We start from the raw sequence: 16,511 nt of genomic DNA on the forward strand, positions 1-16,511 counted from the left end.
CCTCTGTGTGCATGGACCCCTCCTGGCAGTCCTCCATCTGCAGGCCCGTGAGCTGCAAGCTCATCGTGGGAGTAGCCCCCTCCTCTCAGTCTTCCAGGTGCTTCCAGCCCTCCTGTCCCACCCTGGCCTGCAGCCCACCTCCTGTGACACCCCTTCCTACTGCTGACCACAAGACTCCTACCCAGCTGCTCCCAGTGCAGATGGGTGACACCTGCATCTCTCCCACAACGAGTCCTCGGCAGCCCCCAGGTTCTGCTCATGAAAAGCATGTTCAACAAGCCCTCTGAACTCCAGGACAAGAGTGTGGTGGGTGATCTGGACCCTTTGTGAACCTGTCCACCCCTGAGGGAAGCCCTGGTTCTCAGGGTCCTCCTGTCTCCAGGAGGAAACCTCATCCTGCATGAGGCAAACACACGGCGCTTTCCCAATGCAGCGTGTCCCCGTTTTATCCTCACATATTTCTGAAGTCCTTCCCTTGAAGGTGGATACCTTCATACGCACAGCAGCCCCTCCTCGAAGAGTTCTCTTCCTGAAAGCTCAGCTGAAAGTGGGGGTCCTTCATGGGTGGAGGGTGGGGGGAAGGTGCCGTCCCCACATCTGCCACCCAAGATATTGTAGATGGAAAGGACAGAGGAGAAACTTCCCCCCCATTGAGTGGAGGATGGGAAACAGGCCTGGGCCCTGGAGCAGGGAATGATCAATTCATTTTTAAGAGGCAAAAAGTCAACACAGTTGGACTCAAAATGACCCAGATGTTGCAGCTATTGGACAGAAACTTTAAAATAACTCTGACTAATATGGTAAAGGATCAAGTGTAAAGCATGAACTACATAAGTGAACAGATGGGAAATTTTAGCAGAGATATGGGAACAATAAGAAAAAGTCAAACAGACAGTGTAGAAATAAAAATAAATAAATATCCAAGATGAATTCCTTCAATGAGCTCTTCAGTAAACTTGACACAGCTAAGTGTGGACTCATTGAATTTGAAGATAGGTAAATAGAAATTGTCCAAATTAAAACCCAAAGAAAAAGATAGCGGGGGATGGGGAGGGAACAAAACATCAAAGAGCTCTAGGACAATATAAATCATCATTAAAACACGTAATTAGACTCCCAGAAAGAGAGAGAAGAGACAGAGAGAGAGAAAGAATAAAGGAAAAGAAATATTTGAAGAGGTATAGCTTAGAAATTTTCTAAAAATAATACAAATCACAGGCAAGCTGGCAGAGTAGAGCAACCCAGAAAGCATCTTGCTGCACAACGGAAAAGATGATGTTGGAAAGCAGCTAACCTGAGAATTGGTTTGATCACCGATGACACTCTAATGTCTAATGATAGCTACCATGGAGGCCTGGCAATTACTCATCTTTCCAAAGAGTAAATGATTTCCAAATTGGCATCCATCCACGTGGCACCCAGGGGGTTGCAGGAATGTTTCTAACTTGTGAATATGAAGGGGGACGGTCTGAAAGTAATATCAACGGAGTGTTGTGCCCTGGCAAACATTGACAGAGGCCTTCAGACACCCTGAGGTTCCTCCATGGGAACACCAGGGTCACTTATGGCTGCCTCAGGCAGCTTACTGGGCAGTAGACATGCAGTAGTGGGATAGGACGGCAACTCGGGAGTGGGACAGTGTATCAGTCCCTCAGCAAATAAACAGTCACTGGGTGCCAGCAGGATGCCAGCAGTGGGCTCTGTGTCTTTATGATCAGATCTCCTGCCAAAGATAAGAGGTTCTGGAGGGCACAGGCTTTGGTGATGACAGGGTGGGGTCACTTCTGCAGAAGCACCAGTCCCCATGGTATACCCTTAAGGTCAAGGACTTAAGTTTGGATATAGTTTCGTGTGTTTTTTGTGTGTGTTTTTTTAATTTAGTAGATTAAATTAAACCTACATGCTGCTGTACAGTGATGAAAAGGTTAGCATGGTCTCAAGCCTCAGGAAATTAGAAAATCTGAGAATCACCCCTTATAGCCAAGCCACAGGTCCATACTGTCTGTAATGTTCTCAACAGTTAATGTATTTTCCCACCCACTTCCATACTGTCTTTCCAGCCACATCCCCCAGGACTAAATCCATGCCACATATTTTAAGCTGTATGTCTCAGTCCTTAAAAACATGTGCACCTCCAAACCCACAAACCCTTCTCACCCGAACTTCTTCCTTAAGTCCTACAATTTGCCATTTTCCTGCTGTTCTCTCAGTTTGGAATAAACGTCTCTTCTTCTCCCCTGTCAACTTACACCTATTAATCTTTTTATTTCCACAATAAACATGACTTCATCTACAAAGCTTGTATCCATTTATCTGAATTTGTTTTATTTCCTAGCATTTAGTAAGATACCCATTGATATAGATTTTGCATCTGGAATAAAATAGATGCTCAATCAAATAAGGAAAAGGAGGAGGAGGAGGAGGAGGAGGAGGAGGAGGAGGAGGAGGAGGAAGAAGAGAAAAATATAAAACTATAGATTCAAAAGCCACAGAGCAACCCAAGTAGGATAAATAACTTCCCCCTACAAAAAAAACTATGATTTGGACACATCATATTAAACCTGTTGACTATCAAAAACCAAAAGTAAGGAGGAAATCTGGAAAGCATCCATATGAAAAAGACACACTACATACAGAAGAGCAAAGATAAGAATTTTATCAGAGTTCTAATTAGAATTTATACAATCCAAAAGACAATGGAATAATATCTCTAAAATACTAAAAGAAAACTGTCAATCTTATGAAACTCACCATATCCTTCAAAAATGAAGGTGAAATAAATTCTTTTTCAGAGAAACAAAACCTGAGGGAGAATGCAGCAGACATGCACTACAGGAAATAGTAAGAAAATGTCTTCAAGCCAAAGATTATGAAAGCACAGAGAAACCTGGCTCTAGAAGGGAAAGAGTGGCTCTAGAAATGGTTTGAAAGAAAAGATGAATATTAAAAGCATGACAGGATAACTGACTATCTAGAACAGAAACAGTAGCAATGCATTGTGGGATTCCTACCATATGTAAAGTAAAATAGGACAATAACGCAAAGGTGGGAGGGGGGATGAAAACCCACTGCTGCAAAGTCCTGACACTATCAAAGGGGCAAAACACTGTTTGGGGGTAGATTTGGTTATATTAGAGATATTATCAATTCTAAGTCAATCAACTTCAAAAGATGCATAGCTAACGAACCAAAAGCAGAGGTGAAATGGAATAATTAAAAATACAAAACCTAAAAAAAAGGAAAAGAGGAAAACAAAAGATGGGACAAATAAAACACAGCTAGCAAGATGGTATATTACATTGAAATATATCAACAATTACATTAAATGCAAAATGTCTAAACATTAAAACTGAAAGACAGATTTTGAAATTTAATAAAATAGCAAGACCCCATATAATCTACCTAACACAAATCCCACTTTAAATGCAAATACATAGATAGCTGAAAAGTAAACAGATAGAAATATATACCATACTAACACTACTCAAATAAAGTTGGCATGTCTATTTTAATATCAGAAGAGGTATATTGCAGAGCAAGCCATATTACCAGGGATAAGGAGGAATATTAGATAATGATAAAGGGATTGATTTAAATGTGTAAGCACCTAACACAAAGTTTAAAAACACATGAAACAAAATAACTGATGGGACTGAAGGAAGAAACAGACAATCCACATTTATCATTGGACTTCAGCTTCTGGGTAATCAGTCAAACCAGCAAACAGGACATCAATAAGGATATAAAGGACCTGGCGACACCTACTTAACCTGATTGGTGTTTATAGAACACTCCATCCAACAATAACAGAATATACTTTTTTTTCAAGTACACATGGAACAAACACCAAGGGATCATATTCTGCACCAACTATATAAGATAAACCTCAACAAATTTAAAGGGATTGAAATAATGCAGTATATTCTCTGACCACTGAAATTTAATTAGACGTTAATAACCAAAGGATAGGCTGGAATCCCTCCCCCCAACACATGCACACACATTTGCAAATTAATCAACCCACTTCTAAATAATCCATGGTTCAAAGAGGAAAACACAAGAGAAATTAGGAAATATTTTGAATGGAATACAAATGAGAAGACAACATGTCAGAATAGGTGGGACACAGCTAAAGCAGTGTTTAGAGGGACCGTTGTATCATTAAATGCTTATATTTACAAAGAAAGAAATTCTGAAATCAATTATCTAAGTGTTCACCTTAAACTAGAAAAGAAAGCAAGTTAAATGAGCAAAGGCAAGGAAATAATTACAAATACCAGCATAAAACAATGAAATAGAAAAACAATAGAAAAAAAATGAAACCAAAAGCTGCTTCTTTGAGAAGAGCAATATAATTGGTGAACTTCTAGCCCAATCAGGAAACCAGAGAAGCTTTAGATGAGCAGTGCTGAGACACTGGCCAATTAATATTTGGGGTACATTTTGTCTCAAAGAACTAAATTTATGAGTAAATGTCAACTTGTGGCCTAAAAATTTGTGTTCATGGCATGTATACATTTAAATATTTACTTCTGTCAAAGAATTTCAGCTAGATACAAAAAAAAAATAGTTTTTATCACGATGGATGATGCTGAGCTACAACAGTCAAAAATCTGAACTTATTGTCATTTTAAAACAGCTTCTGGTCAAGATGGTGCAGCAGGTAAACGCTGTGCTCACCTCCTCTCAGGACCACATCAATCACAGCTAAACCATAGAACAACCATCACTGAGAATCGTCTGAAGTCTGGCTGAACCGTAGCCCTACAACTACGGACATACAGAGGAAGCCACCTCGAGCCTGCAAGGAGGGGCAGAGATGCAGAACGGGCTGGTTCCACACCTATGTGTGACCATTTAAAAACCAGGAGGGCTATCTCAGCTGTGGAGATCACCCCTGGAGGAGTCAGGGGTCCCAGCCCAGAATTCCAGTGCTGGGAAGACAAGTCCCTGTAACTTCTGGCTGTGAAAACCAGCAGAGATTGAGATTGAGTGAGACGAGGGTGGCTGGAGTCCCAAATGCTCCTCTTAAAGAGCCCAAGCACAGACTTACCTGCTGACTACTCACTGGCTCTGAGCTCCAGTGCTGGGATAGCAGCTTAAAAGGTGCAAGGAACACATAGAGAGGAACTGAGTTGTCTGGCTGCAGGCTGAGGGCTGAAGGGGCAGCATTCTCCCAGGCAGAGGAGCTGGTAGAAGCCATTGTTTCTTTGTTGAGTCCTCCCCTGCCCTGCGTGCAGATGCGGGCACACACACATGCATGCAGACAACGTATCTGAGTCTCCATCCAACTGGCTATCACCTTTCATCTGCCCCCCCCAGTGGTTCCCTGTGACCACACCCCACCCAACTTTCCAGCACACCCAAGCCACTTTCAGTGGCTTCTCCATATAAACAGTCTGCCTTGGCTCACTCTGTGGACTTTCCTAAAATCTCTCAAAGGTTCACAAATCCCAAACAAGCAGCATCTAGCTTCAGCATGTCCTGTACCTCTGGCTGAGCAGCCCCAAGCCTGGCACTAGTAACAGCCAGCCTTGGTTCATGGTTTGGCCTCTCATGGCACCTCCAAGCACAGTGCAGGCAGCGGTCATCTTTGGATTGTTTTGTGGCTCATGCCAGGTAGCTCTGGGCAGGGCACAGGCTGTGGCTAAATTTGCCCTGCAGCTGCTCCTGTCCCAGGAGGCCCGAGGGCTGGAACACCTGGTGGCCAGCTTCAGACCGAGCCAGAGCATCAACCAGCCACTTCCAAGCACCACACACCCAATGAGCAGACTAGGCAGGCACCAGAGCCCTGCTAAAGTGAACCCTGCTCTGTAGGATCAGCCCCTGCACCACAGCTCCGCCACTGTAGTCACGACCAGTCCTCACAACCAATCAGCCTGAGTGTCAGTCCCTCCTACTGACATGCAAACAGCAATCAAGGCTCAACTACAAGAGGAGGGCACACACAACCCACACAAGGGACACACCTGGAGCACCTGGCTCTGGTGACCAGGGAGACTGTGCCACTGGGCCCCACAGCACACCTACTACATAAGGCAATTCTACTAAGACCAGGAGGCATAGCAGCCCTACCTAATACATAGAAACAAGCACAGGGAGGCAGCCAAAATGGGGAGACAAAGAAACATGTCCCAAATAAAAGAACAGAACAAAGCTCCAGAAAAAGAACTAAACAAAATGGAGACAAGCAATCTACCAGAAGCAGAGTTCCAAACACTGGTTAGAAGGATGCTCAGTGATCTCAGAGAGAACTTCAACAAAGAGATAGGAAACATAAAAATGGAGTTACAAAGCATAAAAAAGAACCAGTCAGAAATAAAGAATACAATAACTGAAATGAAGAATAATACATTAGAGGGAATCAATAGCAGATTAGATGAAGCAGAGGATCAGAGCAGCAATTTAGAAGATAAGGTAGCATAAAACACCCAATCAGAACAGCAAAAAGGAAAACAAGAATCCAAAAAAATGAGAATTTAAGCGGCCTCTGGGATAACATCAAGCATAACAGTATTTGTATTATAGGGGTACCAGAAGAAGAGAGTGCAAGGAATCAAAAACTTATTTGAAGAAATAATGATGGAAAGCTTCCCTAACCTGGTGAAGGAAATAGACATACAAGCTCAGGGAGCACAGAGAGTCCCAAACAAGATGAACCCAAGCAGGCCTACATCAAGACACATCATAATTAAAATGCCAAAGGTTAAAGACAAAGAGGGAATCTTAAAAGCATCAAGAGAAAGGCAAGTAGTTACCTGCAATGAAGCTCCAATAGAGTTGTCAGCTGATTTCTCCACAGAACCTTTTCAGGCCAGAATGGAGTGGCAGGAAATATTCAATGTGATGAAAAGCGAGGACCAACAACCAAGATTACTCTAACCAGCAATCTGTTATTTAGAATCAAAGGACAGATAAAGAGCCTCCTAGAAAAGAAAAATCTAAAGAAGTTCCTCACCACCAAACCAGTATTACAAGGAATCTTAGAGGGACTTCTTTAAGATGGAAAAAAATATATGAATAATAAAATAGCAATAGCTACATATCTATCAACAATTACTTTCAATGTAAATGAATTAAATTCTCCCATCAAAAGACATAGGGTGACTGAGTGGATAAGAGAACAGGCCCCTTGGGCTCTGAGCTGACCCAGAGGAAGGCAGTGTCGCCTGTGGGGTCACTGAGGAGACCTCCATCCAGGACAACTCCCCCATCCCAGGCCTCTCCCCTCTTGCCCACAAATCCCCTCAGTCTCCTAGACCTCTCAGATCTGATATCGTGGGCTGAGGTGAGAGCTCGGGAAGGGTGATTAGCACTGACAAGCTATATTTACAATCAAGATGATAGAAGTACTGACAACAACCGACTCTCACAAATGCTACACCAGCTGAATGCTCTGTAGGAACAAGAGTGGAAATATCAGCCAAAGGTCTGTGGCTTGAGACTAATTGAATCTGCACATGATAACGGCCTCGGGATGACTGCAAGGCTAAGGGAATTGGAAGTAAAGGATCTTCTTAGTCTAACTCAGCTCTTTGGCTTGACACTGAAACACTTTCTCTAGCTGTGAATTTACTGCAGATTCCTGTCCAAAATGAAGGTACAGACTAAGCCTCTTGGGTGTGTTAGATTGAGCTGCTTCTGCTTGGCTGTAAAATCCATAGAAGAGGAAAAGAATGTCCCATTGGCAACTGACTTGATCCAAATAAGCCAGTATAAGTTCACAGTTTCAGACTTGATGAGGATGGAAAAGATTGTGTTGGACAAGTTGTATTGAAAAATCAAAGCTACTACTGCCTTTCAATTTCTGCAACTCTGTTATTCACTCTTTCAAGGGAACTTGCCATTTGAAAGGAGGAAGAGCATTAATTTCGAAAGACCAGAAGCTCAACTTCAGGCATGCCACTGCAGGATCACGTTTTCTAAAGGAAAGCTGTCAGTGTTGGCGTTGTCTGTCATTGCATTGGAGATCCAAGCACAGGAGTGTGTGCAGTTAACAGAAGGGCTAGGATATCTTCAGAAACATTGCAAGATAAATGGCAGAGACTTCACCTTCCGGCAAGAGCTTGTATCCAAGTAGGCAGCTCTACAACTATTATTATAGTTAGAAAATTTAATACCCTATTTTCAATAATGGACAGAACATCTAAGCAGAAGATCAATAAGGAAATAGAGGACTTGGACGACACTATAAACCATCTAGTAATAACAAACATATACAGAACGTTCCACTCAATGACAGCACAATAAACATTCTTCTCAAGTGCACATGAGACATTCTCCAAGACAGACCATATCTTATATTTTCACTGAATTTTTAAAAACTAAAATCATACAAAGGATCTTCAATCACAGTGAAATGTTATACATCAGTAACAGAAGGAAACTGGAACATTCACAAATGTGGAAATTAAACAACATACTCTTAAAACAACAACAACAACAACTATGGGTCAAACACAAAGTCACAGGGAAATTACAAAATACTTAGAGATGAATTAAAACACAACATACCAAAACCTATGGGATGCAGTGAAGACAGTGCTCAGAGGAAAATTTAAGGCCGCAAATGCCTACACTAAAAAATACTAATAATTAAAAAAAATCTCAAGTCAATAAACTAACTTTACACCTTGAAGAACCAGAAAAAGAAGAGCAAACTAAACCCAAGCAGCAGAAGGGGAAAAAATGATAAAAATTACAGTGGAAATAAATGATATAGAAGTTAGAAAAACAGCAGAGAGAATTAAGAAATCCAAAGGTTGATTCTTTGAAAAAAAATCAACGAAAGTGACTAACAAAGAAAAAAGGAGAGAAGGTGCAAATAACTAAATGCAGAAATGAAAGTAAGGATGTGACTACGGACCTTACAGAAATGAAAAGGATTATAAGAGAAATTAGATAACCTAGATGAAATGGAAATTTTTTATAAACACACAAATGATCTAAATTAACTAAAAAAGAAACAAATTTTCAACAGACCTATAACAAGTAAAGATACTGAATTATTAATCAAAAAACTCCCAACAAAGACAAATGGCTTCACTGGTGAATTCTACCAACGTGTAAAAAATTAACACCAAACCTTCTCAAGCTTTTCCAAAAAAAAAGCAGAAGACAGAAATTTCCTAACTCATTCTACAACGCCAGCATTACCCGAAAGAAAATTTACCTTGAGACCAATATACCTTGAGACAAAAATTCTCAACAAAATAACTAGCAAGCTGAATTCAACAGAATATGAAAAAGGATTATAAACCATGACCAAGTGGGATTTATATCAGAGATCCAGGGATGGTATAACATTTTTTAAAAAATCAACCAATGTAATAAATCACATTAATAGTATGAAGGGGGGAAAACATGATCTTTTCAAATGGTGCAAAAAAAAAAAGGCTTTTGACAAAATCCACCACTATTTCATCATTAAAAAAAAAAAAAAAAACTCAGAAAACTAGGAATAAAAGGGGAATTCCTCAACATGATAAAAGGCATCTATGAAAAACCCACACTAACATCATACTCAGTGGTGAAAGACTGACAGCTTTCCACTTAAGATCAAGAAAAAAAACAGGAAGCCCATTTTTCACCGCTGGTATTCAATCAACATTGTATTAGAAGTTCTACCCAGAGCTATTAGACAAAAAAAAAAAAAAGGCATTGAAACTGGAAAGGAAGAAGCAAAATTATCTTTATTCACAGATGACATAATCTACACATGGAAAGTCAAAAATAATCCACAATAAGTTACTACAGCTAATAAAAGAATTTAGCAAAGTTTAGGGTACAAGAAAAACGCTAAGAAAATCAGATGTGTTTCTATATGCCAGCAATGAACAATCCAAAAAGGAAATTAAGAAAACAATTTCATTTACAATCACATCCAAAAAAATAAAATCCCTAGCAATAAATTTAATCAAGGGGATAAAAGACTTGCACACTGGTCACTATAAAAGATTGCTGAGGGAATTAAAGACCAACATAAATGGAAAGACATGCCATGTTCATGGATGGGAAGACTTATTGTTAAGATGACAATATTCTCCAAAGCAATCTACAGATTTGATGCAATTTTTAAATCACCGTTCCAAAAGCCTTTGTTCCAGAAATGAAAAAACTGATCCTCAGACTCATATGGAATTGACAGAGACCTAAAATAGCCAAAATAATCTTGAAAAAGAATAACAAAGTTGGAGGACTCAAACTTCCTGATTTTGAAACTTACTACAAAAACTACAGTAATTGAAACTGTGTGATTTAAGGCATAAGGATAGTTGTAGAGACCAATGGAATAGAATTGAGAGTCCAGAAATATACCCGTATGTTTATGGCCAAGTGATTTTTGACAATGGTTTCAAGACCATTGAATAGAGGTAAAAATCATCTTTTCAATAAAAGGGTGGGGAACAATAGATTTCGGTGTGCAGAAGAATGTAGCTGGACCCCTACCTCACCCTATATACAAATACCTCAAAATTGATCAGCAACCTAAATGTGAGGGCTAAAACCAAAAAAGTCTTAGAAGAAAATACAGGCGACATCCTTCCTTGGATTTGACAATGGATTCTTGGATACGACGCCAAAAGCATGAACAACAGAAGAAAAAATAAATAAATTGGATGTCATTAAAATTAAAATTTTTTGTGAATCAAAGGACATCATCAAAAAAGTGAACAGACAATATACACAATGGGAGAAAATATTTGCAAGTCATATGTATCACAAGAGTTTATTTAATATCCAGAATACATAAACAACTTCTAAAACTCAACAACAGAAAGACAACCCAACTGAAAAATGGGCAAAGGACCTGAATAGACACTTCTCCAAAGAAGACACACAAATGGCCAACAAGGACATGAAAAGACGCGCAGCTCACATCATTAGTGACCAGGGAACAGCAAACCCGAACCTCGAGATTGCGCTTCACACCGAATGTTTGGAACCCTCATTTCCATTGGGAACATAAAGCAGTGTGGCCACTGTGGAAACAGGCAGTTCCTCAAACAGCTAAACATAGAAGTACATACGACCCAGAAATTCCACTCCTAAGAATATGCCAAAAAAAACTAAAAGAAGGGACTCAGGTCTTTATAACCTTATTTACAACAGCCAAGAGGTGTAAACAACTCAGGTGTCTGTGTCTGATGGATGGATAAACAAAATGGGTCCGTGCATACAATGGAGTATTATTCAGGCAGGAAAGGGGAAGTTCTGACACATCCTCCAACACACAGCAAACCTGGAGAGGCCCCCCCCACGGGATCCAGGATTCTCGTGACATTCCCGTCTCTGCTCCTAGGGAGCTGTCTGTGGTTCCAAACATGGGCCCCCACGTCCTGATCTAGGCTCTCCTGCTTGCTGGCATGGCTTTGGGGCAAGTGCTTAACTGTGCCTTGCTTTCCCCATCTGTAAAGTGGGGATAACAACAGCACCTACTTCACAAGGCTGCTGTGAGGGCTGGGGAGTTAACATTTATTCAGCTGCTCAGAACGGTTGCTGAAGGAGCAAGACCTATTAAGTGTTTGCTAATACTATAAAAATAAACACAGCGCCGGAACCATACATTGGTTTTTGGATTCAGGAGAGAATTACACCCCAGAATAGAGAGGATATAAAAAGGAAGAACAAAACATTCTTATGGTTCAATGGAGCATTGAGAAGTAGGAGGAATGAGAGTCAGAAGCCCAAAGACACTCAGTGGGGGCTGTCGGAGCGATTGGCCCTCCCCCGTCCACACCCAGGTCTGGCTCCAGCTCGCTGCGCCTCCCCTGCACCCCAGCTCTGTGGTCCCCTGGGCTCCAGCCTCTCAGGCGTTTAATGACCCAAGCTACCTGTCATGGCTGTATGACAAGCGTCTTCAGGGACCTGTTTCAACAACAACAACAAGGAAACTCCTCAGTGCCCTCATGATGGGATGGCACACACCCTGAGCTGTATATAAGCCCAACCGCCCTAAGCCCACACACTCACTCACACTCACACCACCTCCCAGCTCACCTCGCACCCACCGCCCACCATGGCCGCGTCCACCCTGTCCGTCTGCTCCAGTGACCTGAGCTACGGTGGCCGCGTCTGCCTGTCCGGATGCTGTGACTCTTGCACTGACTCCTCCTGGCAGGTGGACGACTGTCCAGAGAGCTGCTGCGAGCCTTCCTGCTGTGTCCCCAGCTGCTGCCAGCCCCCCTGTCTGACCCTCATCTGTGCCCCAGTGAGCTGTGTATCCAGCCCCGGCTGCCAGGTGGCCTGTGGGCCCAGCCCCTGCCAATCAGTCTGCACCAGCTCCTGCACGCCCTCATGCTGCCAACAGTCTAGCTGCCAGCCCTCCTGCTGCACCTCCTCCCCCTGCCAGCAAGCCTGCTGTGTGCCCGTCTGCTACACATCCACCTGCTGTAAGCCTGCCTGTTGCACACCCGTCTGCTGCAAGCCCCTCTGTTGCACACCCATCTGCTCTGGGTCCACCCCCTGCCCCTCGTCCTGCTGCAGACCCACCTCCTGCGTGTCCCTCATCTGCCGCCCCGTGTGCAGGCCCGCCAGCTGCGTGCCCATCTCCTCCTGCTGTGCCCCCTCCTCCTCCTGCCAGCCCAGCTGCTGCCGCCCGACCTCCTGTGTGTCTGTCATCTGCCGCCCCGTGTGCTCCCGCACTGCCTGCTACGTCCCCGCCTCAGCCCAGAAGTCCTGCTGCTGACCAGCGTGTCCCCCCAGGGCCAGTGGGGCACTATGGGGCACCCCCACCTCTCTTAGCAGCTGCCTTCGGGATTTGGCCCAGCACAAGCGTTGGTAGATGTCTCAGCATGAAAGTTCACTGACCTCACACCCCAACAACCAGGCTTAGGTTATCTGCTGCCTCTACATAAGGCCCAGATGAAGCTGAGATAGCCCCCTCTATTATTGGGGCGCCCAGGCTGTTTCTGACAGCCGTGGCCCTGCCCTTCTCCCATAACCCCTGCCCTGTCTCCCCCGCCCCCCTCGCAGTGCTGTTTGCCCTCCCCTCCTCATATGCTTGTCTTGAGCTGAGTGAATAAACTCACATGTTGGCCCCTGCTGCCCTCTCTCCCGGCCCAGCTGTAGTTTTGTCCCAGCCCTTGGGCTAACTTATCTCTGGCTCCTGCAACCTTTGACACGTCACATCTTTGGAGCTTTTCCAACGGTGTTGAGTTCTGAGGCCCTGCCAGTGAGGTCCTGGCCTCCACTTATGTGTCTGTACCTCCAGGCAGCTCTGGGTGGCTGTGCTCTGTGTCCTGGATTCACTGGCCAGCAGGCCGTTGGCAAGACGCCCTGTGGTCCCAGGCCTCACTCTCCCTGGTCAGTCTGAGGACACCAGGGGCCAGGACCTCCCTGGGACAGGGCTGACACAGAGGGTTTCTGAGTCTGTATGTCCATCTCCCCTTGAACCTTCGTGTTTTATTCAAATGTCCCAAGCCTGCTTGTCTGCCTGCACAAGCTAATGACAACACCTTTCCCTGAGCTCAGGGCCAGCCTGGGTGTGGCAGAGGTCAAGGGGAAGAATCCTGAGAACAGGTGACTCCCGGGACCCACTGTGGGGTGTGAGGTCTCGGCTTACTGCCCTTGGCCGGAGGGGGGGAGAGGTGCCCTCAGGGCCGGTCTGGATAGGCCCTGATTCCCAGACTCCCCATGCCCAGCCCTCCTCCTGGACAGAGCCACTTCCTACCTTCCTATACCCCCACCTATGCCAACTCTTCACTCTGATCGTCCCTGCTGTTGCTGTGACACCCACTCCCTCCCAGCAAGGTGCTCCCCAAAGGGAGGGGAGTCAGCAGTGTGTGGCGCCCCTGAGAGATCCCTGACCCTCAAGTGGTCTCCCCTGGAGAACCTGGTCCGCATGGGCTGGGCTGGCTTTTCCAGAGCCACCCTCACAAAAGGGGGTCCTCAGGGAACCTGTCAGAGGAACTAGGCTTGGAGGGTGTTAATGTGTACAGACAGGCGCATGCACAGTCCTGTGTTCTGAGGCTGCTTCCCCTGGGGACCCTGCCCAGCCCTCACCACTCTCCCAGGAGTCCCTGGCCCCACGAGGCAGCCATTCCCCCAGCTCTATGGGGCAGGAAATTCCCTGGGCTTCTATGCACTGCAGTCTCCCTCTGGCCAACTTCACCTGCCTGACACCCCAGAGACCAGTGAAGTAGGGGCCCCAAGCTCCTGTGGGCCTGGACCCCTCAGGGCTGCTGGTAAATCCATTGGTCCCTCTTGCAAACAGGAATTTAAGTGCATAAAATGTAATACTCAGATTTCAAGAGAAGACAACTGTGTGAAAGTGCAGCTGTGTCAGAACACTTTAAACACCAATGACGTAGTGAGGTGGCCTTTTCATTAAGGCATTAGCAGAGAAGAGAGTGGCCTCACACAGAGGGGACCAGGCTGTCCCTGCAAACCTGCCACAGGGCACAGGCATGTCCCCACTGGGTTGCTGGTCTGAGTTGGAGTCCTGACAACAAAGATGCAGTGCTTCCCGCCCAAGCTGGGGGGTGGGGGGATTCCATCACCGGGACCCCAGGGGGAGCCCAGCGGAGGCGGAAAGGCAGTATCTGAAAAGAACACCAAGGTTAAACGAGGAGGCGCCCAACAGGCCACCCGCCTGAGCGCCGTTCTGTTCTGCTCTGTGGGGACGTCAATGGCAGCCTGTCATCAACCCTGGTGACCCTTCCCTGGAGCACCTGAAGTCCGACCTGGACCCCGGGGCGCGCCACACGCAGACTTCCCGGGGAAGGTCGTTACCTAGCACAGGGGTTTCCTGCGCGTCCACCCGAGCCTCGCCCCTCGCACTCGCCGCGCCAGGTGGGGTAGCGGAGCTGCGCGCGGCCCTTGGAGACTCCCTACCACCTCCACGCTTCAGTCCTGCCGCAGGGCCACGTGCGCGCAGCGGGCAGAAGAAGACCACGAGACAAGTTTTCCCACGTGAATGGATATGCTGTGTGCACGCACACACATTCATGCACACATACCTCCTTCCCCTCGGAGTGGCACAATCCCCTCCGTGTCCCCAGGGCTCCCCGCGGACGCCGCCCAGACCACAGATACAGTCCCTTTCTGCAGACGTGATGGCGGGGCCTCGGGAACAGGGGCGGGAAGAGCCCGCGGCAGCGCTGCCCCCATCGCCCTACTCCCCCGCCCAGAGGTGACAGCTCGCGCCCTCAGAGTCGCCCATGGCCCGAGTGGAGAGGGTTTCCGGGCTGCAAGCCGACCCTGGAGTCACCTTGGCAGCGAGGCTGGCATTTCTTCTCTTTCCTCCCCCCTCCCAGCGGCAGTAAGTATCCGTGACACTGTGGAGATCCTTGTTAGATTGTATTCGCCTGAGACACCCCCCCCCCGCCCACACCCCCCCCACACACCCCCGTGCAAAGTCCCCACCCCAGAGCAAAGCTATCTGTGCCCCGGTGGCGCCAAGCCACGACCTGGGGTGGGATGAAAAGTGAAGCGTTCACAGACGGGGCCCCCACGCCTGCCCCAGCCCCGGTGAGGACCTAGACGGCCCGGGAGGGACCGGGTTTCCCGGTGAAGCCCCCTCCGCCTTCTGAGCCGCGCTGGGCAGGAGGCACGTGGTATCGGCGTGGACGCTTTGTGGGGTGGGGAGGGGTCGCGCAGCCTGGGTGAGCCCCCAGCCAGGCCTGAGCCCGCGTCTGGGGTGCTGCTGCCGGCGGGGATGCCGGGTTAGGGTGCTAGGGTGCGGAGGGTGACAGCCGAGGGCCATACCCCCCCCACCTGCTCATCCCCCTCGTACCCCAGACTCGCAGGATGGGGAGAGAAGGGGGCACTTCCCACCGCTCCGCACCCCTGCCTGGAGCCAGAATGCACCTGGGAGGATGGGGGGGCGGGGGGTGGGGTACTGGGGGGTCCCGCTGGAAACCAGTGCGGACCCGGAAGCATGCGTGTGGCTTGGACACTGCACTGTAGAAAGAGGAAGAACAGGATTTACTCTTGAGCATCAAAGCCAGGAGGCGTCACGTAGTGTATGAGCTTCCGTTGTAAAAATGAATATTCTTTGTTTCCTCATTTCTGTGAGGACAAAAAAGCCCGGTCCTAACAGCTGAAAAACTTTTAAAGGAAAACAGGCATCAGGGTGACAGAGTGCCCTGGTTTGGGGCATGGCCTCTTCTGTGCATGGGGGGGTGGGGGGGTTCCCTCAGACTTGATTTTGGAGAGACCAGGAAGAGGGGTGTGCTGGGGTCTGCAGAGAGCAGGTCGCGGAGCCCATTCATTTAAAGTCACGTGTGAGCTGTTGTGAAAAGTGACATAAACGGAGAGCCTCAGCACTACACGAGTGGGAACAGTGTGTCCCCACCTGCCAGCCACTCCCCGGCCCTGCAGAATTGTCAAGCTGGCGAGACGGCCCACCGCCTCCCGACTCCAAGTGCCGCGGAGGGGGCTGGTGTGGAACGTGCGCCCCCCAGGCTGCTTAGACGCCGAGGCCGGCGCTCCTGCTCCGAGTGGACAAAGGACCGGGGACCGGAGAGAAGCGGCAGCTCCACACCTGCGAACGCTGGGAGGTGTGACTG

The 16,511-nt window shown here is 46.8% G+C and overlaps 1 protein-coding gene and 1 pseudogene across 2 annotated transcripts; both read left to right on the plus strand.

Annotated features, from left to right (window-relative positions):
* The first annotated feature begins 7,340 nt into the window (after positions 1–7,340).
* Positions 7,341–8,080, plus strand: LOC308507196 (cyclin-G1-like; annotated as a pseudogene). Its single transcript has one exon. The product of its transcript is annotated as a cyclin-G1-like (transcript).
* A 3,939-nt stretch (positions 8,081–12,019) lies between these two features.
* Positions 12,020–12,688, plus strand: LOC308487734 (uncharacterized protein; the record flags this gene model as incomplete). The annotated part of the gene is made up of 1 exon (XM_081026364.1): positions 12,020–12,688. One exon carries the CDS (start codon positions 12,020–12,022, stop codon positions 12,686–12,688), a length of 669 nt encoding a protein of 222 aa, XP_080882490.1.
* Positions 12,689–16,511: the final 3,823 nt, after the last annotated feature.

This window comes from Rhinolophus hipposideros (genome assembly GCF_964194185.1).
Source record: "Rhinolophus hipposideros genome assembly, chromosome: 2".
In the NCBI taxonomy this organism is placed as follows: Eukaryota; Metazoa; Chordata; class Mammalia; order Chiroptera; family Rhinolophidae; genus Rhinolophus; species Rhinolophus hipposideros.